This window comes from Rana temporaria, chromosome 10, assembly GCF_905171775.1.
Source record: "Rana temporaria chromosome 10, aRanTem1.1, whole genome shotgun sequence".
Lineage (NCBI taxonomy): Eukaryota > Metazoa > Chordata > Amphibia > Anura > Ranidae > Rana > Rana temporaria.
Genome location: NC_053498.1, coordinates 58,141,069 through 58,162,018, shown reverse-complemented (window position 1 = coordinate 58,162,018; position 20,950 = coordinate 58,141,069). Strand labels below are relative to the sequence as shown.

The 20,950-nt window shown below is 42.3% G+C and overlaps 1 protein-coding gene across 1 annotated transcript in view; it reads left to right on the top strand.

The window, feature by feature from the left end:
* LOC120916593 (RING finger protein 214-like) overlaps positions 1–6,986 on the top strand; it is an 81,871-nt gene extending 74,885 nt beyond the window's left edge. The window contains exons 12-15 of the mRNA XM_040327655.1: positions 2,351–2,501; positions 5,078–5,170; positions 5,249–5,326; positions 6,804–6,986. Coding sequence (XP_040183589.1) covers positions 2,351–2,501; positions 5,078–5,170; positions 5,249–5,326; positions 6,804–6,869 — 388 coding nt within the window. The 3' untranslated portion in view covers positions 6,870–6,986. The remainder of the gene's footprint in view (positions 1–2,350; positions 2,502–5,077; positions 5,171–5,248; positions 5,327–6,803) is intronic.
* The last annotated feature ends 13,964 nt before the right edge of the window (positions 6,987–20,950 follow it).

The window sequence follows — 20,950 nt, the reverse complement described above, 5'->3', positions numbered from 1 at the left end:
TCTTATTCACTCCCTGGTCATCTCTCGCCTTGCCTCCCTCCTCATTGGCTTACCTTTAAATAGGCTATTCCACTTCAGTCCATCATGAATAAGGCTGCCAGGCTCATCCACCTTACAAACTGCTCAGTGTCTGCTACCCCTCTCTACCAATCCCTCCACTGGCTTCTGCTTACCAAAATAATTAAATTTAAGATACTAACAATAACTTACAAAGCCATCTACAGCTTGGCCCCCAGCTACATCACTAACCTAGTCTCAAAATACAAACCTAATCCTTCTCATTGTTCCTTCCAAGAACTCCCGCTCCCTTGTCATCTCATCACATGCTTGTATCCAGGACTTCTCCAGAGTCTCTCCCATCATCTGGAACTGTCTTTCCCCAATCTCTCCGACAATCTCCTTCTCTTTCCACTTTCAGATGATCCCTGAAAACGTATCTCTTCAGAGAAGCCTATCTGGCCCTCACCTAACAACTACATTTATTTACTCCATCATCCCATCCCCCACAGTTATTACTTGTTTGTATCTTTTGTCTCTCTAACGAGCAGGGCTCTCGGATTTGTACTGTATTAAATTGTATTGTAATTGTAATGTCTGCCTTTATGTTGCAAAGAGCTGTGTAAACTGTTGGGGCTATATAAATCCCATATAATAATATTTTTTCATCACATTAGGTAGTAGGGAATGCAGAATTTTTAAGGCTCATTTCCTACATACGCACAAATGTGGTCTCATTAGTCGGCATACTGAATTAATCAAACTTATATATAGTATTTGTCTTTATCGTACATCACAGGACACAGATATGTGGGTTATGGGCCACCTATGGTTGAATGGACACTGGCAGATCAATCAGACAGGAAGTCCTCCCCTATATAACCCCTCCTACACAGGAAGTACCTCGTTTTTTTGCCAGTGTCTATAAGGTGGTGGTCACTGTTGTGCTACATGTGCTCTTCGAGCATACTGGGTGGTCCGGAATAGTTCCACTGAGAATTATGGACTTAAATTTAATCCATTTGAAAAATAATGGTACCTGAGCTTCATTGCTTTAATACGTCCCACATAGTTATTACTACGGCTGCTCTGTGTCCTGTGATGTAAAATAATGAAATGTTTGATTTTTCCCACATACTTACCTGTGAAATCAATTTATTGGGGTACATCATAGGACACAGAGGTCCCTCCCCTCTTTCTGGGTATTTATTGCTTGCTACTAAACTGAGGTACTTCCTGTGTAGGAGGGGTTGTATAGGGGAGGACCTCCTGTCTGATTAATCTGCCAGTGTCCATTCACCTATAGGTGGCACATAACCCACATAGCAATTACTATGGCTGCTCTGTGTCCTGTGATGTACTCCAAGAAATTGATTTTTACAGGCAGTATGTAGGAAAAATCTAATTATTGCTGTGGTACTGATAAGCACCAAGCAGTACCTAGTCTTCATGATGAAACTTTGTTTTATCAGCTGTAAATTGACAGTGGTTAATAAAACCAAGCTACAGGAGACTAGACACCACTGAGTGGCACTCATTGGTACCACTTACTTGACTTTAAATTTTTATTTGTACTGTATATAACAAATTTATGCATGCCTATTAATATTATTACAGACTTAAAAATAATTAAAGATTAACTTCAGGCAACGAATCGGTAACCTGTCAATGTCATACATGTCTGTCTGTTTATCTTTCATTGGAGAATAAGAGGTTCCTACTACTAAGAATTACTGAGAATTCGGTCAGAAGCAGCAGGGAAACTAGCATCTACAAAAGAAGTCAAGGAATAGCAGTCGGTTTCCTTTTTTCGTGGCAGAGTTGAGCTGGATACACATTTATACAACTTGTTCAATTTCCTTTAGATTTACCTTCAACTATGTAGTGCATAGGCCTGCCTGATTGCATACAAATTGGAAGTGTTTAGGTTTGACCTGATATTATATGGTTTTGGTAAATCTAAAGGAAAAAATCTAAAGAAAATTGTATAGTGTGTATCCAGCTTTACTCTAAACGTTTAGTGTGGGGTTTTCTTTTCATATTGTTGTATTTCAAGGGCTAACAAAATTGATGAATAAGTCTTCCTGTTTAAAGCGGGTAAATATGAAGATTGTATGTGAATCCTTCTTTTTTTTTTTTTTTTTTTTTTTTTTTAATGCCAGCCAGCAGATGGAACCATAAATTCCTTCTTAACAAGTTTTTCAGGCTATCCTTACCTGCTTTTCTAAAAAAAAAACAAAAAAAACTTGTTGATTACATAGTTTTATAGCTAAAATGTACACACACTTGTTCAGACAGACCTTTATCAAGTTTCAACTTTGATGTGTAATATTGTTTGCCTGGTCTTTTTAAGGGCACAGTTGACTGACATTTTGCAACAAGTTAAGATGAAACGCGGAACACTTGCTGGCCTTACTGTGGAAGAACTGTGCCAACTTGTAGCGACACAGCTGCAGGAGCCACTACTAAGGGAAGCTTCAAATCCAGCTCTTAAAGTGACACAGGTCAGTTTTATGACAGGTTGTACCTGTTTAGAATATTATTTAGTTGACATATGAATAACAATATACCGTATTTATCGGCGTATACCGCGCACTTTTTCCCCCTGAAAATAGGGGGGAAATCACGGGTGCGCGCTATACGCCGATAGCATACCTCGAGCTGAAGGAGAGGGACGAGCGCCCGCTGGAAATCACCGAGCCGAGCCGTGACGTGACTGGAGAGGAGGGGCAGCGTGTTTGGGAAATACACGAGGGTGTGCATGACATCGCGGGCTGCAGCCAATCCCGTAGCGGCAGCGTGTTTGGGAAATACACGAGGGTGTGCATGACATCACGGGCTGCAGCCAATCCTGTAGCGGGGGTGCGTGGCGTTCGGAGGAAGAGCCCAGCTCCAATAGCAGGCGAGCTTCGTGTCTCTCCCTTCCAGTGTCGGCTGCAGGCTCTGCTGTGTACATCCCATATAGCGTGCGGTAGAATGACTCCTATGAAGCTCACGTCACACACGCACAGTCCCGCCTCCGCCACCAGCATTGGACCAGTGTTCTGTCTGTCACAGGAGATGGTCCAATGCCGATGGCGGAGGCGGGACTGTGCGTGTGTGACGTGACAGCCGAGTGGAGATGACGGCTCGGTGAGGGGGCGCTCGTCCCCCTCCTTCCATTCCTTACAGTTGCCCCCAGTTCCTTCCAGAAAGATAGTTACCTCATTCTGCACTGTCACCAACTCCCCTGGCAACAGCACTCTCTCCTGCTTTCAGTGCAGGACTACTGTACACTACGGTGACATTAAGAATCTTTCAGGCAGTAAAAAGAAGCAACTAAGGGGGGCCTGTCATACAATGCAGAGGAAGCCTGCAGGAGCAAGGAAGATAAGTGTTTTACCTTATTCCAATCCCCCTGAACCAAACTGGCATTCAACTATGTGGAGGGAAACCCAGCTAAAATATACTCTGAGGTGCTTGCTGCACATTGCTGCTTATCTTATTTTTAATTTTAACAGCATTTACTATTTGGACTAAAAAAATTAGTTTTTCCAGAAAATTCCCACTTAAAATTGGGGTGCGCGTTATACGCCGGTGCGCGTTATATGCCGATAAATACGGTACTTATGTTACGTCTACTGCCTTTATTAAAACAAAACAGTTGATTTGCTAAAACTGGAAAGTGAAAAATCTGGAGCACATGTGCATAGAAACCCAATGGGCTTACAGGTTTTATTGTCATAACTTAAAGTGGATGTAAACCTGATTCATGAAATTTGAGCTGGGCACATATATCTGCAGTATTTTGTTATCTCTTTTCAATGAGCTAAGTCTTATAGCTCTGAACGGTTTCTTTGTCATCAGCCTGAGAACTCCTGACATATGTTTTGACTTTTTAGACAAAAGCAGCCTGAATCTTTTATCGGAGGAGGTTGCTAATATAGAGTAGCAGAGAGCAGCTCCTATTACAAAACCGCTCTGAGAGTCTCTGCCTATGATGAGAGGGGGTTTGTGCCTTTCCTACAATCAGCAATGTTAACTATCTTGGCTGTATGCCCAGACATCACACTCTGTGTTAACCAGGAAGAGAAAAATCTCCTAACACGATCTCAACTTTTTAAACTGTATATAAATGTGAAGACCGCAGATATACATATAAAACCTATGTAGGGATATTTGGTTAATCTCTGTGTATCATTGAGGCTGTTCACTTCACTTCACTGGGTGTATGGTGGGTTTACATCCACTTTAATTGAACAAGTTGGAGTTAGAAATTGATTGGCTACCGTGCACATCGGCACCAGGTTTTGCACTCTCCAGTTTTAGTAAATCAGCCACAATAAGATCTTAGTAAGATCTTAAGATCTTAATAAGGTTTCTCTGAATATCTCACCATTTAGGCTTCCACCAGGTCATGCATCTGACTGGGTACAAATGGGGTACATTTAGATATATTCACTGTGGTGTGGCTTGTTAATGAATGTGCAAAAGACAGCCTATTCGTTTGACTTAGCTGCCAATGCACCATAATGCAGTGGAAATTGGATCTGCAATATTTTTTCCTATGTAGTTCTAATGTGTCGGGTATCATTTAAAATGAATGGAACTGCACTGTTAAAACACACATTATTAATGGTAATTTTAAAATGCGCATTTTACAGTTGGATACTGTCGTGTAACAATGTTAATTGGCCCTGAAAATTGCAAATGCAGGAGATTCATTTAGGCAGTTCCGGCAGTAATTAAATCACTTTTTTTTAATTTTTTTTTAAAGAATACGTTTTAAAACATACTTTTTTAGTCCATCTAAGCAAATACAGTATTCTAACAACAACCTTTTACATTTCTATTCTTCTTATTTGTTAGCTGTCCTGAACGTCTCACCAATTCACATCTTTTTTTTCTTGTTTGAAATCTTATTCCAAATGTGAGGATGAGCATACTACATTTTTTTTTTTTTTTTTATATATATTATATTCTGCCTGCAGTTTACATTTAATTTCTGTGCAGTGCACTAGGACAAATCCTGTTGAAATAGTGTGCAATGACATAGTAAGGAGTAATATAGTACTTTGCATGTTTTAATGTTATTTGACAGCCTATTGGACATGGTAGACCTCAGTACCAGAACACACAACGAGCTGCACCATTCTTGTCATCAGCTACAGGAGCATATGCAGTACGTCCGCAGGTGAGTTAGGTAGAACTTGTGATCCAGGTATATATGCTGAATACGCAGTCTAAGCATAATGCTTCTTTCTTTTTTCAGTTGTGTCTAATCTGTCAAAAGAATGTACAGCCCCATGAACTGCAGCCTATGTCTTGTAATCATGTCATGCACATAGAGGTAAGTGTGATTACTATAAAGGGGATTTTCTGCTTACCAGGTTAACTCTAGTCATGGTAGTGTTTTAATGGCAGTGATGGAAAATATCTCCAATGAACACAGCAATAAAAACCTTTCTATCCAAGACTAAAAAAACATTTTTTCTAAGGTTTGAGCATTAAAGCGTGTTTCCACTTTGCAGTCAAATTTGAGAAAACCTCCTTTTAAATGTCTGTGTTCCCATTCACACAGCATGCCTCGATTCTATTTTTTAAACATTTCTCGCCTTTTAGATTATTTTTTATTTTTTTGCATTTGTTTTAAAATCCACATTTTAGACCTGAATATTGATTAAAACCCCAAGCCCTATATATATTCTGAAAACATGGACCCTGGGGAATGAAATGACAGCATTTCTTTAATGTCACACAATTTTAGTGCAACAGTTTACCAAACACACATTTTCAGTAAAACATACACTAAAGTAAATTTCTTAGCTGTACATCAGGACACAGAGTACTTTATATTAATGACTACCTGTGTTAGGCTGCGGCCTTCAGGTAAGTGGACATTGGACACAAAAATGCAGGAATTCCCAGCTCAGCTTAACCTCCAGTTTTTAGCTGGTGTTCTTAGGTGATGGATGTGCCTACGCATGTCTCAGTGAATGCGTTTTATTGGGCTTTACTCTCCTTTTCATGGCCTATTCTGGGCACCCCTGCTGGGGAAGGGAAAGGCTTTATCCGCATCCTCTTTACTCAATGATTTCATTGTTAGAGAAGTGGACGTTGCCAATCAACATTCTGGAGCTTTGGGTGAGATCCCCCTCAATAGGGTTTTACTCCATTTCGTTTTTTTACTTTGGACATGTTGCTGTGTTGCCTATTCTTCATGTTCCCTGCTTTGGGACATCCAAAGTTGTCCTGAATATGAACCCCTCTGTGTCCTGTGATTAAGAAATTAGGATTTTTGGTTTACCTGTAAAATCCTTTTCTTGAAGTATTCACTGCTTGCTACAAAATCAAGGTTTACCTGAGCTGCCAGTGTCCATTCATCTGAAGGTGGCAGCATAACCCAAGTAGTCAAGAAAATTAAGTACCCTGTGTGCTGTGATGTACTACAAACGGTACACCAGAAATCATAATTTTAGTGCACACAAATGCACTATATCACCGATTTTTGCAAAATATAACATTTGGGGTTGTGTGGGCTAAATAGAGACCCAACAATAGACACCAGAACAGACCCAGTGCTCCCAGTAATGTAACATACTTGGACAGATGAACCCCCTTTATTTTTCTGTTATGCAAGTCCGGTGTAAGCACAGGAAATGAGGGATGTGGCTGTTACTCAGCTCTACCAGCAAGAGCATTACCTTAGGAGCAGGAACCAGCGGTAGGCTATTTATTTTTGTGTAGTTTAACTGTAAAGTGTTTTATATTTGAATGCCTTTTATTTGTATTTCTTACTCTCATAAATCATATTTATCATTCCACAGTGCATTCGATTCTGGGCTATAACCAACAAAAACAATTCCTGCCCCTTCTGCTCGAGCCACAGATGACCTCAGTAGCTATGGAAGCCTATCAATGCTGCTGTACATGACATTGCTTAACGAATAGCCTTCTTTCAAAAACTAAACTTTTTTAAGCTCACAAAAAAATAAATGGTGTTTAAAAAAAAAAAAAGAAATCTGCTTTTGTCTTTTGTTTTCAAACCATCACTTGAGGTCAGCATGAGTTTAGTTGGGCTTGTGAACAAAGCTGGACAGTTTAAAACGGGAATCCATTAGTTGCTATAATATATGCATTCACATGTGAGATTTTTCTGATTCAAAGTGTAAAAGCAAGACGAGAGCATATGAAATGGTAATGTAAAGGGGGAAGGGGTTTAAAGGCCTCTTTTAGCCCATTTTTCCACATGGGAAAGCAGCAGCTAGGCAGTTTTTAATGTTCCCTTATTATGTCAGCTGCGTGAGGTTGAGGGGAGCCTTGTGACTGACAGGTGGGGACCAGTGAAACTAAAGTCACATGACCATAGAAACTTCTGGAAGCTCCTATAAAAAGGGGGTTCCGATGAAGGTTAGCTGCCAGTCGCCTTAGAAGGTCAGCTATGACGGAGCTCTGCAAAAGGGCTATAAGACACATGTCTGAAAGTGTACTAAAGAATGTACAGTATCTCACAAAAGTTAGTACACCCTCACAAATATTTTATTATATCTTTTCATGTGACAACACTAAAGAAATGACACTTTGTTACAATGTAAAGTAGTGAGTGTACAGCTTGTATTAAATTTGCTGTCCCCTCAAAATAACTCAACACATAGCCATTAATGTCTAAACCGAAATTGGGCCCAATTAAATATTTTCCCTCCCCGGTGTCATGTGACTTGTTAGTGTTGCAAGGTCTCAGGGAAGGAGGTGTGTTAAATTTAGTGTTTTCGAGCTCTCTCATACTGGTCACTAGTAGTTCAACAAGGCACCTCATGGCAAAGAACTCTGAGGATCTGAAAAAAAGAATTGTTGCTCTACATTAAGATGGCCTAGAATATAAGAGGATTGCCAAGACCCTGAAACCGAGCTGCACATGGTGGCCAAGACCATACAGCGGTTTAACAGTACAGATTCCGCTCAGAACCGGCCTCATCATGGTCGACCAAAGAAGTTGAGTGCACTTGCTCAGTGTCATATCCAGAGGTTGTCTTTGGGAAACACATTAACCTTCCGATTTATCGTTCGTTCAGCAGAAAATTTCCAAATTGTCCTTCGTTTTTTCGGCTCAAAAACGTCCAGATGATTATCGATGTTGTACCCATTAACTGTTCGAAAAACGAACGAACTGTCGGAACGACTGATTTTCGCCCGATTTTTCGTATAGTGTATGGCCAGCATTTTTGTTTATTGTTTATTGCTTATTGCTTGTATAGTGTAGAATCACCCGAAGGTATCGAAACGCTTCCAGACCTTAACAATTCACAACAGGACCGAGTGTTACAGGCATAAATTAACATAGTAACAATATAAAATATGTACCACAATTAAAATCAAATAATAAAACAACAATATAACACCATAAAACCAATACAGTACAAAACCATAGAAATCACATAAGACCAAAGGAGAGACAATTCCCAACAGATCTAGCAGTGCTTCCCGCCAGAATGACCCTAACCTCACTCTTCCTATCAATCTGCCTCTGCCCACAGATAGGTTTTTAGATCCCTCCTGAATGTGGGTAGGTCAGGACTCTGTCTAAGACTTAGGGGAAGTAGATTCCATTCTCTCGGGCCAAGGACAGAAAAAGCCCTGCCCCCCCATTTTTTCAGCCGACTCTTTGGCTGTTCCAAACGGAATTGGCAGCTCCATCTAAGGGAGCGGCCAGTAACATGTCTATTCAATTTCTCACAGAGATAGGCGGGTCCTAGCCCGTGAAACGCTTTAAAAACAAGTGTTAGAATTTTAAAACGCACCCTCTGACCAACTGGCAGCCAATGCAGGGCAGCCTGATGTCTCGCGGTGGGGCAGTGGCCTCTGAGATTTAATGCAAGTCTTACCGCCTGATTCTGGACTTTTTGAAGTCTCCTAATCTGGACTTGAGGCAGTCCAGCCAGGAGACCATTACAATAGTTCAGATGTGGAAGGACCAGAGCGCGCACTACCGAGATCCTTTCCAGATCTGACAGAAAAGGCAAAATGCGGTAAAGAAGCCGAATCTTAAAATGGCAGGTCTTGACAACCTGACCGACATAGGGGATTAGCGTCAAGTCGCTGTCAATTAGGAGCCCTAGTGTCCCCACCGTGTCGGCCCCATCGGGCCATGATAACACCTAGTGTCCCTCAGGAATATTCCCTGATCTCAGAACCTCGGTTTTGGCCTGGTTTAGCTGCAGGTAGTTAGCTGCCATCCAGTTTTTTATGATCTCCAAACCTGCTACCAACTTGGCCTCCGCCTCTGGCTCATTGGTCGAGATTCTGGAGAACAACTGGGTGTCATCCGCATAGGACTGAAATCGAAGTCCCAGACTTGCGATCACCGCCAGCAGAGGGCGAAGATAGATGTTAAAGAGAAGAGGGGAAAGCGGGGACCCCTGTGGGACCCCACACGTCACCTTGATAGGCTCCGAGTAGAAGTCCCCCAGTTTCACCCTATACTCCCTCTCCTCTAAAAATGACTTAAACCATTTCAAGGCCTGGTCACTCACCCTCGCCACCTCCTGAAGCCGTGTCAGCAAGATCTGGTGATTTACTGTGTCGAATGCGGCTGACAGGTCCAAGAGAATAAGGATTGAGTGGGCCCCCCGGTCCGCGTCGACCAGTAGATGGTCCATGACATCCAGCAACGCCGTCTCCGTCCCATGTTTGGGCCGGAAACCGGACTGCCACTTATCGAACAGATTGTCCTCCTCCATGAAAAGCTGCAGCTGACCACAGACAACCTTCTCCATTATCTTGGCTGGAAAGGATAGCCCTGTGATAGGCCTGGACTTCTCCGGGTCAGAGGGATCGGTACCACCTTTTTTTAAGATAGGGGTAACAATTGCTCGTTTAAAAAATCTAGGAACGGTACCGTCCACTAGAGAGCAATTGATAAGGTCAGCCAAAACTGGGGCTAAAATCACACAGGCTTCTTTAAACACCTGGCCTGGACACGGAGCTGAGGCCTTAGATTTCGCAATTAAATCCAAGACTTCTATGGCGGAAACTGTCCTAAAATCAAATTCTGAAACCAGAATTTCTGGTACCCTTACCGCCGATGGGGGTGACCTTGTCATCTCCAGTTCGGCACTTACCTGGCCTTCAAGGCCCTTATATATTTTAATTATTTTATTCACAAAAAAGTCTGCAAACTCTTGGGCTTTCTCTTTAGAAGCCTTCACCTCCATCTGGGCTGCCTGTGGACTGGCGAAATTCCTCACTATCCTAAACAACTCCTGAGGGTTGTTACCTGCAGCCTCAATCTTAGATGATATACAAGATCTTTTTACACGTACAATTGCCGCTTTATAACCGCGCATGAAGATTCTCCATTTTATAAGGTTAGGTTTGGACTGGTTTTTCCACCACGTTCTTTCCAGGGCTCGTCCCTTTTTCCTTAAGTCAGCCAGATCAAGAGAGAACCAGTCTGCTGAGCCCAGTTTTCTACCTTTTTTTGCTTTTCTGGACTGTACTGGGGCTACTATATCCAGGGCTGCTGTTATACCATAATGCAGCATCTGAAAAAACTCATCAGTTTTTGTTTTACCTTCTGAGTTATTAGCTTACTCTGTTGCTAAATGTTGATTAAATAGCTCTTGGGGGAAGTCTTTAAAACTTCGGAAGGTAGCATCTTTATGCTGAACTCCTTCATTATCGCCCCCACCTGGAAGATCTATATCAAACAGTAAAATTGCATGATCAGACCAAGGGTAGGGGACCACCTTCCGCAGAGATATAGCTATATCCCTGGAAAGTATTACATCCAGAGTGTGTCCCAGCATATGAGTAGGTTCCGTCTTCAGGATGGATAAGTCCAACTCATCTCCTTTTTGACGGAAAAGACAGGCTTCAGCTAAATCTGGTTTGTCTAACCACACATTAAAATCACCCAACAGAAGTGTGGGGGCCGACTTACAAAGGGCATTATCTGCCCAGGTCCAGAAAAACTCTAGTGCCAAAGCCTTCCTGGCAGGGGAAATATATATAATGTGTATATCATAAAAAATATTAACTGCACACTCTAATTGCAGGGATAGAATTTCACAACCCATTCCTCGAGTCTCATTCCTTTTTTTTATAGTAAAAACATCCTTGAAGATAATAGCAGTCCCACCTCCCCGCCCATTAACCCTATTTTGAGTAAATATCTTGTACCCCGACGGTACTGCTGCAGATAAAGCAGGAGTGCTTGCATCCGTCAGCCATGTTTCAGTTATACATAGGAAATCACAATCATGTTCATTAATTACATCAAAAATATTGTTTGCATGGGCCACTAAGGAGCGAACATTCATTAAGGCCCATTTACTATTACCCACCAGTCTCCCTGCTAAATATTTATAGTGGGCTTTGTCAGGGCCACACTGAGCTTTCCCCTCCAAACGTGCTTCCTTCCGTATACTTTTTAAATAGGTTCTAAGCCCTCGACAGGGACCATAGGCCCCCTCGGTATGTTGAGGTCCCTTGTTAATGCAATTTAGAAACGCAGCTTTTAATCCATCTGGCTCCACTGAGCCATTGTTGTAAAACTGTAACAAGTCCATTTCTGATATTTGTATCCTAGGGGCAAAAAAGAGTACTTTAGAGAGTCAAGATAAATGTATCGGAGTGTCACTTACAATTTTTGATGTGCCCCCTCACAGGTCGCAGATCACACGCTGTGTTCCCAGTTCCCTTCTGCTTGGAAAGATTAGTCCGGCAGCGTTTTACGCCCTCGCCAGTCGCGAACGGCCGCGGACGCCGCGCCCATTTGTCGCGCCGGCAGGTGGGGCTGATGAGACGAGCCACCTGCGGGGGGCGGAGCCCAGACGGGGCTCTGGCAGATGAAAAAAGGCCTGCTCCCACGCCTTCCAGCAGTTTATCACAGGCCAAGTCACAAGGGTTTGCAGAAACACAAAAAACACGGGAGAAACAGCAGGACGTGTAGACAGGCAGCGCCTACAGATGGAGAAATGGAGGACTGGGACAGGAAGGATATGCAGGCAAAAGCAACCATAAGCTTACTAGTGGAAGATGACCAGCTTATCCACAGAGAGAAAGCAGCCAAAAGTATGTGGACTTCATTAACAAAACTGCATGAGCGTTCAAGCCTAAACAGCAAGCTCTTTCTACTAAGAAAAATGTATGATGAGACTATAAGAAGATCAGCAAATGTGTGACCACGTGAAAGCTATGCTAGAGATCATAGAGCAGCTACGCACCATCGGAGAGGACATTAACCACTTCCCGACCTCCTCATGTACATTTACGTCGGCAGAATGGCACGGACAGGCACATCAACGTACCTGTACGTGCCTGCCTAGACGTGGGTGGGGGGTCCGATCGGGACCCCCCTCCCGGTACATGCGGAGGTCGGGTCCGCTCGGGGAGCGATCCGGGACGACGGCGTGGCTATTTGTTTATAGCCGCTCAGTCGCGATCGCTCCCCGGAGCTGAAGAACGGGGAGAGCCGTATGTAAACACGGCTTCCCCGTGCTTCACTGTGGCGGCGCATCGATCAAGTGATCCCTTTTATAGGGGAGACTCGATCGATGATGTCAATCCTACAGCCACACCCCCCTACACTAGTAAACACATACACAGTGATCCCTAAATGTTACAGCGCCCCCTGTGTTTAACTCCCAAACTGCAACTGTCATTTTCACAATAAACAATGCAATTTAAATGCATTTTTTGCTGTGAAAATGACAATGGTCCCAAAAATGTGTCAAAATTGTCCGAAGTGTCCGCCATAATGTCGCAGTCACGAAAAAAAAAAACGCTGATCGCCGCCATTACTAGTAAAAAAAATAAAAATGCAAAAAAAACTATCCCCTATTTTGTAAACGCTATAAATTTTGCGCAAACCAACGATAAACGATTATTGCGATTTTTTTTTTTTTTTTTTTACCAAAAATAGGTAGAAGAATACGTATCGGCCTAAACTGAGGGAAAAAAAAATGTTATATATGTTTTTGGGGGATATTTATTACAGCAAAAAGTAAAAAATATTGCATTTTTTTCAAAATTGTCGCTCTATTTTTGTTTATAGCGCAAAAAATAAAAACCGCAGAGGTGATCAAATACCACCAAAAGAAAGCTCTATTTGTGGGGAAAAAAGGACGCCAATTTTGTTTGGGAGCCACGTCGCACGACCGCGCAATTGTCTGTTAAAGCAACGCAGTCCCGAACTGTAAAAACCCCTTGGGTCTTTAGCCAGCATATTGGTCTGGGGCTTAAGTGGTTAAAGATAACCATACTGTTGCTCTGCTCATCTGCAGCCCAGAGTCTTATACTGTTCTTATTAATGCTTTAGAAGCCAGACCTGAGCAGGAACTGACACTGGAATATGTCAGAGGCAGATCAATTGAGGAATGAGACAGAAGGAAAGAAAATATGCACAATGATGACAAAGCTCTTAAGATGTACACAGGCACAATGACCAACAAAGAAGAACATAATAACAGGAGGAGAAAGCAGAGTGATGACCTCCGTAGCGTCCTGCTGCCTCCTTACTGTCCAGTCAACAGGTAGAGTGTGAGCTCTGGACTACGTTTTGATGGCCTGGCTGTTCTGTCTGGCTGGGTGCATGGATCAAACAACCCTCTCATTTCTTTGGGAGATCAAATAGTTAATATATTTATTTCAATATTTTCCAACACACAGCAGACCTGTCTTTAAAGAACACAGGACAAGTAGCTTCTTTATGTAGGCACTTGAATAGCATGGATATAGTGCTGATATGAAAAGGGAAGTTTCCCCCAAAAGGGGTTTTCTCTGCAGCAAATAATGGTAGGTGTATTTTATAAAAGTATACATTTTTGTTGATGACAACCGTATCAAAGTGACGTTTGGCAATTTAAAATATGAGCTCTGGTACAGAGGCTGAGAAATCAATGGTGCTGATATGGGCAAATAAGACACAATGGTAGGAGAGCTACAGACTCAGGACTGGTCTCTGACCTGCAATGCAATAGAACAGGGATATGCAATTAGCGGACCTCCAGCTGTTGTAAAACAAGTCTAATGTAAAAAGTCAGCAGCTACAATAACAGTAGCTGCTGGCTTTAATTTTTTTGTGCAGGAGCCTGGAGCTTCTTTTCAACTGCCTTGATATATGGCACTTTCACCCCTTTCCTGCCCAGGCTAGTTTTCAGCACTGTCACTCTTTTTTAAAAATGTATTTTTATTGCAGGTTTCGACCTTAACAGTATATAACAGAGTCTATTGGACATATCCAGGCTTGATTGCATAGCAAAAAAAAACAAACGAACAAAAGCACAATAAAAACAACCTAGCTAAAATAAAGGCACTCTAAACTATCGAAAAATTGGTACGCTTTAACCGCCCGAGCAGGCTGAAACATTGGGATTCTTATTGCCCACTCTCCCTCCCAAACATCCTACAGAGCTAACTCTGAGATTTATGAAAATACGCACTTATGTGTCAGGAAAGACTTCCTCTAATGAAGTATAAATGTAGTGTTGTACAACAATATATACCGTTAATTACCTTTCCAACTGTTAACTAGTCATGCGAAGAATCAGCATAAGACCCCTTTCACACTGAGGAGTTTTTCAGGTGGTATAGCGCTGCTATACCGCCTGAAAAACTCCTGCACTGCACTGCACTCAATGTGAAAGCCCGAGAGCTTTCACACTGAGGTGATGCACTGGCGGGATGAAAAAAAACTCCTGCCAGCAGCATTTTTGGAGTGGTGAGAGGAGCGGCTCCTTCACCGCTCCTTCCCATTTAAAACAATGGGAAACCTTTGCAGAGACGCATTGCAGGCGGTATTAACCCTTTAACGGCCGCTAGCGGGGGTTAATACCGCACCGCTAGCGGCCGAATCCCGCGGCAAATCCGACGGTATAGTGTCGCTATACCGCCACCGCGCCTCCCGCCCCAATGTGAAAGGGGCCTTAGTATAAGCGGATTCCACCCAAATGTTCCATACTGTATGAAATTTCTTGACACAACCTCTAGACAGATAGGTGGTTCTGTATAAACGCAGGGCCGAATTGACCAGACGTTTCCATAAGTTAATTGATGATGCGGAAGATTTTCATTGCAAGATGATGGCTTTGCGTGCATAGTAAAGTAGTATGCCCAAAAGAGTTCTCACTGCTCAGCTAGGAGCCAGTGGATCTACAAGCACCAGCAAACATATTTCCACCCTCAATAGAATCTGAACGGTAGTGACTGTCTGAAGTAATTGGTACAATAAATATTATCCAAAGGTGGTTACGGATTCCCTCTATTTATTGCATATATACAGTGGGGATCGAAAGTTTGGCCACCCCAGGTAAAAATTTGTATTACTGTGCATAACTAAGCCAAGGAAAGATGGCAAAATCTCCAAAAAGCATCAAATTACAGATTCTTATAATATGTCAAAAAAAGTTAGTTTTTATTTCCATCATTTACACTTTCAAAATGACAGAAAAAAAATGGCGTCTGCAAAAGTTTGGGCACCCTGCAGAATTTATAGCATGCACTGCCCCCTTTGCAAAGCTGAGACCTGCCAGTGTCATGGATTGTTCTCAATCATCGTCTGGGAAGACCAGGTGATGTCAATCTCAAAGGTTTTAAATGCCCAGACTCATCTGACCTTGCCCCAACAATCAGCACCATGGGTTCTTCTAAGCAGTTGTCTAGAAAATTGAAACTGAAAATAGTTGACGCTTACAAAGCTGGAGAAGGCCATAAGAAGATAGCAAAGCGTTTTCAGATGTCAATATCCTCTGTTCGGAATGTAATTAAGAAATGACAGTAATCAGCAACAGTGGAAGTTAAAGCAAGATCTAGAAGACCAAGAAAAATATCAGACAGGACAGCTCGCAGAATTGTGAGAAAAGCAATTCAAAACCCACGTTTGAATTGGCAGACACTGGAGTTGTGGTACACTATTCCACTAGAACGAGATACTTGTACAAATATGGTCTTCATGGAAGAGTCATCAGGAGAAAACCTCTTCTACGTCCTCACCACAAAAATCAGCATTTGAACTTTGCAAATGAACATATAGACAAGCCTGATGCATTTTGGAAACAAATTCTGTGGACCGATGAGGTTAAAATAGAACTTTTTGTCCGGAATGAGCAAAGGTACGTTTGGAAAAGAAAGGGCACAGAATTTAATGAAAATAACCTCTGTCCAACTGTTAAGCATGGGGGTGGATCAATCATGCTTTGGGGTTGTATTGCAGCCAGTGGCACAGGGAACATTTCACGAGTAGAAGGAAAAATGGATTCAATAAAATTTCAGCAAATTTTGGATGGTAACTTGATGCCATCTGTGAAAAAAGTGGAAGTGGAGAGGATGGCTTCTACAAATGGATAATGATACTAAACACACCTCAAAATCCACGGGGGATTACATCAAGAGGCGTAAACTGAAGGTTTTGCCATAGCCTTCACAATCTCCTGACCTCAACATAATTAAAAATCTATGGATAGACCTTAAAAGAGCAGTGTGTGACGGACAGCCCAGAAATCTCAAAGAACTGTAAGGCCCCGTACACACGAGAGGATCGATCCGCTGAAATTGATCCGCTGACCGGTTTCAGCGGATAGATCCCCTGGTGTGTACAATCCAGCGGATCTGTTTCCGCGGATTTTTGTCCCCGGGGATGGATTTCCAGTGGATAAAAATTTCTTAACATGCTAAGAAATCTATCCGCTGGAATCCATTCCAACGGATTGATCCGCTGGTCTGTACAGACTCACCGGATCAATCCGTCCGAATCCATCCCCCGCATGCGTCGTAATGATTCGACGCATGCGTGGAAGTCCTTATATCACAGCGTCGCGTACGTCGCCGCGTCATCATCACGGCGCCGGCGCGACGCGTCACCGCGGACGGAATTCCGCGGGGATTTTGATCTCCTGGTTAGTACAACCAGGAGATCAAAATCCGCCAGAGCATTTATCCGCGGAAACGGTCCGGAGGACCGTTTCCGCGGATAAATCCTCTCGTGTGTACCCGGCCGAAGACTTTTTTGTAAGGAAGAATGGGCAAAGATACCTCAAACAAGAATTGAAAGACTCTTGGCTGGCTACAAAAAGCGTTTACAAGCTGTAATACTTGCCAAAGGGGGCAGTACAAGATATTAACTCTGCAGGGTGCCCAAACTTTACAGATGCCATTTTTTTGTTTTCTGTCATTTTGAAAGTATAAATGATGGAAATAAAATCTAACTTTTTTTGACATATTATATGAAATGTCTAATCTGTAATTTGATGCCTTTCTGAGATTTTTCCATCTTTCCTTGGCTTCGTTATGCACATTAATACACATTTTTACCTGGGGTGCCCAAACTTTCGATTTTCACTGTATATACAGTCCTGATCAATAGTTTAAGACCACTTGAAAAATGGCAAAAAATCATATTTTACATTGTTGGATCCTAACAAGGTTCCAAGTAGAGCTTCAACATGCAACAAGAAGAAATGAGAGTGAGACAAAACATTTTTTGAGCATTCAATTTAATGAAAACAACGAATAAACGGAAACAGGCTGTTTTTTTCAGCTGATCAAAAGTTGAGGACCACACCTCCAAAAAAAAAAAACTAAACCCCCCCAAAACAGAAATCCAACTTCCAAACATGAACTCAGTAATGAGTAGCTCTGTCATTATTGTTGATCACTTAAAAATGTTGTTTCGGCATGCTTGATGCAAGTGTTTCCATGAGGTGAGTGGGAACATTTCTCCAAGTGGTGAAGACAGCCGCACGAAGGCCATCTACTGTCTGGAACTGTTGTCCATTTTTGTAAACTTCCCTTGCCATTCATCCCCAAAGGTTCTCAATTGGATTTAGATCAGGGGAACACGCAGGATGGGCCAAAAGAGTGATGTTATTCTCCTGGAAGAAGTCCCTTGTCCTGCGGGCATTGTGTACTGTAGCGTTGTCCTGTTGAAAAACCCAGTCAATACCACACAGACAAGGGCCCTCAGTCATGAGGAATGCTCTCTGCAACATCTGGACATAGCCAGCGGCCGTTTGATGCCCCTGCTCTTCCTGAAGCTCCATTGTTCCACTGAAGGAAGAAGCACCCCAGACCATTATGGCGCCCCCTCCACTGTGGCGCGTAGAAAACATCTCAGGTGGGATCTGCTTGTCATGCCAGTAACGTTGGAAACCATCAGGACCATCAAGGTAAAAAAAATTCTCATCCGAGAATAAAACTTTCTTCCACCTTTTGAATGTCCCATGTTTGGTGCTTTCTTGCAAAGTCCAAACGAGCAGTTCTGTGGCGTTCAAGGAGACAAGGTTTTTGAAGAAGTTTTTTGTTTTTGAAGCCCTTCAGTCTCAGATCCCGTCTGATGGTTATGGGGTCATGCAGTCAGCACCAGTAAGGGCCTTAATTTGGGTCGAGGATCGTCCAGTGTCTTGATGAGAGCAACCCGACCACGTTAAAGGGAGAGTTTTTTTGCCTTTGCCATCACAACGTGTGACTACCTTACAGAGAATGACAATGAATCCACATCTTTGCACAGATTTGGCCTTTTTAAAGGCATGTGGTCCTAAACTTTTGATCAGCTGAAAAACAGCCTGTTTCAGTTTAATCGTTATTTTCAATTAATTGAATGCTCAAAAAAAATTGTCTCACTCTCATTTCTTCTTGTTGCATGTTGAAGCTCTACTTGGAACCTTGTTAAGATCCAACAATGTAAAATATGATTTTTTGCCATTTTTCAAGTGGTCTTAAACTTTTGATCAGGACTGATATATATATATATATATACACTTGTCTATTCCCATAGTTAATTAGTCTATTAAAACTCTGATAAGCACAATGATATAAGGTTATCTATGAAAACAAACACACTGCTTAGTAAAACCATGTCTTATTTATTTCCCAAGAAAATAGGAATATGTTGGCATGGAAATACTATCAAGTATTATCCAGAATATATGACAAAAGAGCATCAAAGATACTTATCACAATGCTTTTCCTCAAGATAACGTTTTGTCAGCTGGGTTCAGGATGGCAAAAGAGAGCTCTGTGCCTCAGTCAGCCCTTTTTAAACTTCAATCACACACCATCCAGACCCACCCCATTGTCAGCCCATCTTGGCTTTTGGACAAATCAAAGTATTTACGGGGCAGTCCTCCTCAATAGATTACATTACTGTCCATCCTGCCGTATTGGCCTCTAGGGGCAGTATTGTCCATGCATCCTCTCTAAGTGCCTGTTGATCCTTTGATCTTTGTCACCCACCATCATCAATCATCCTGGCAGCCATGGCTCTCTTTGAAGATTGCTTGCAGAGTGCTAATCAATTATTTCAATCTTATCGCACTAGCCGGACAGGAGCCAGGCTTTTGTTCTACAAAGCTTTGATGCGTTATTGGTTACATTCCAACTTGGGGCCATCTGCCTGTATCAACCAGGGAGTGAAATACCAGAAATATGATATTAAATCATGTTGCCTTCAACACTGTCCGAATGAATGTGGTAAACTCATTCAGAAAGGCAACAGGGAACGGCTCTTAAAATATGTATAAAGTCTGCCGCAGGCTTGGCACACCTTCAGCAGGAATCTGAAATAGATGGGGTGTATTCTGTGTAGGCGTATGGGTGTAAAATACACTCTATGTGTAATTTTTAACTGAACCAGTCTCTCCCTGGCCGAGACCAGTTGTGAGAAGGAGCACTCCCATAGGTCTTTCCACTCTTCCGTGTCCATTTCAGGGAAGTCCCTCTTAGCCCATTTAGCTTTTAGAGCTTTTAGTCTCGTGTGCACATTGGGCAGTAACGTTTTATAAATGTTGGACAAGGGCTTGGACATACATTTATCCCTTAGCAAATCTTCTAGAGTCGCTGTATATAGGGACACTTGGGAATGCTCAAATTGAGTATTGAAGGCATGCCTAAGTTGCAGAAACCAAAACAGATGTGAGTTAAGGAGGTTGTCTTTCTGTTTTAGTTCATCAAATGTTTGTAATTGGCCCCCAGAACATATTTGATGTTGTCCTAGGATTAGAGATGAAAAAGCGTACATCATCTGCATACGCTGCGACTTTTAAACTCCTTGTCACCAACCCTTGAGGTCCCCCTTTTTTTTTCTTTCTTAATCGCGTACAGCAAGTGTTCAAATGCCATTATAAATCGCATTGGTGAGAGGGGGCACTCTTGTCTAGTGCTAATAAATAACTAAAAAGCAGGAGATAGACTTCCATTTACTCAGATTTTTGCCACTGGGTGATAGGATGATGCAATGATTTTCTGCATTTTACTATTACAATACCTAGGTCCCGAACATAAACCGCCAGTCTACCCTGTCAAAAGCCTTTTCGGCATCTATTGACAGGAGTAGAACTGGGGCCTCTCTCTTTTTACCTTTGTGAACCAAGAAAAATGTCTATTCCCGACCCATTACAAATCGTACCTGATGATCTAATTCATCTTCTTTTTTTTTCTTTTTTTATTGAGTTTTAATATAACATACAGTAAAAAAAAGAAACTCTGCACAGCACTGAACCACACATATGGACAACTTGGCTAACCGTTACAATAACAGTCAGTCTGACTAACAGAAGTTCTATCTAGACATCAACTGTCTATTACACCCCTCCCCCCCACTCCCCAACAACTTAAGACTCAGTTCTTCTCACTCCTCTTGGAGACCTTGCATCCGGACATTGGTGCACCTGGTATTCAATACTTATCTCCAGGAGTATTCATGTGGTGCCCAATTACCTCCAGTGCTTAAACACGAACATCATTTATAGCTGAAATCCCCAACCATATATTCCCAACCATATAAGCCAACTACAATGAGCCTCAGAAACATTCCATTCTCTGATCAGGTCCTTAAGAGGATGTAGTCTTAAGTGCAATCTAGGCCACTAGGACTCCTACCCCACTGTGACATCTGAATTATACCACACCAGCCACACCTTATCAAATTTCTTCCCACATCCCATGGACAGGTATGTCGCTTTATAATAGGGCATCAGGGAAT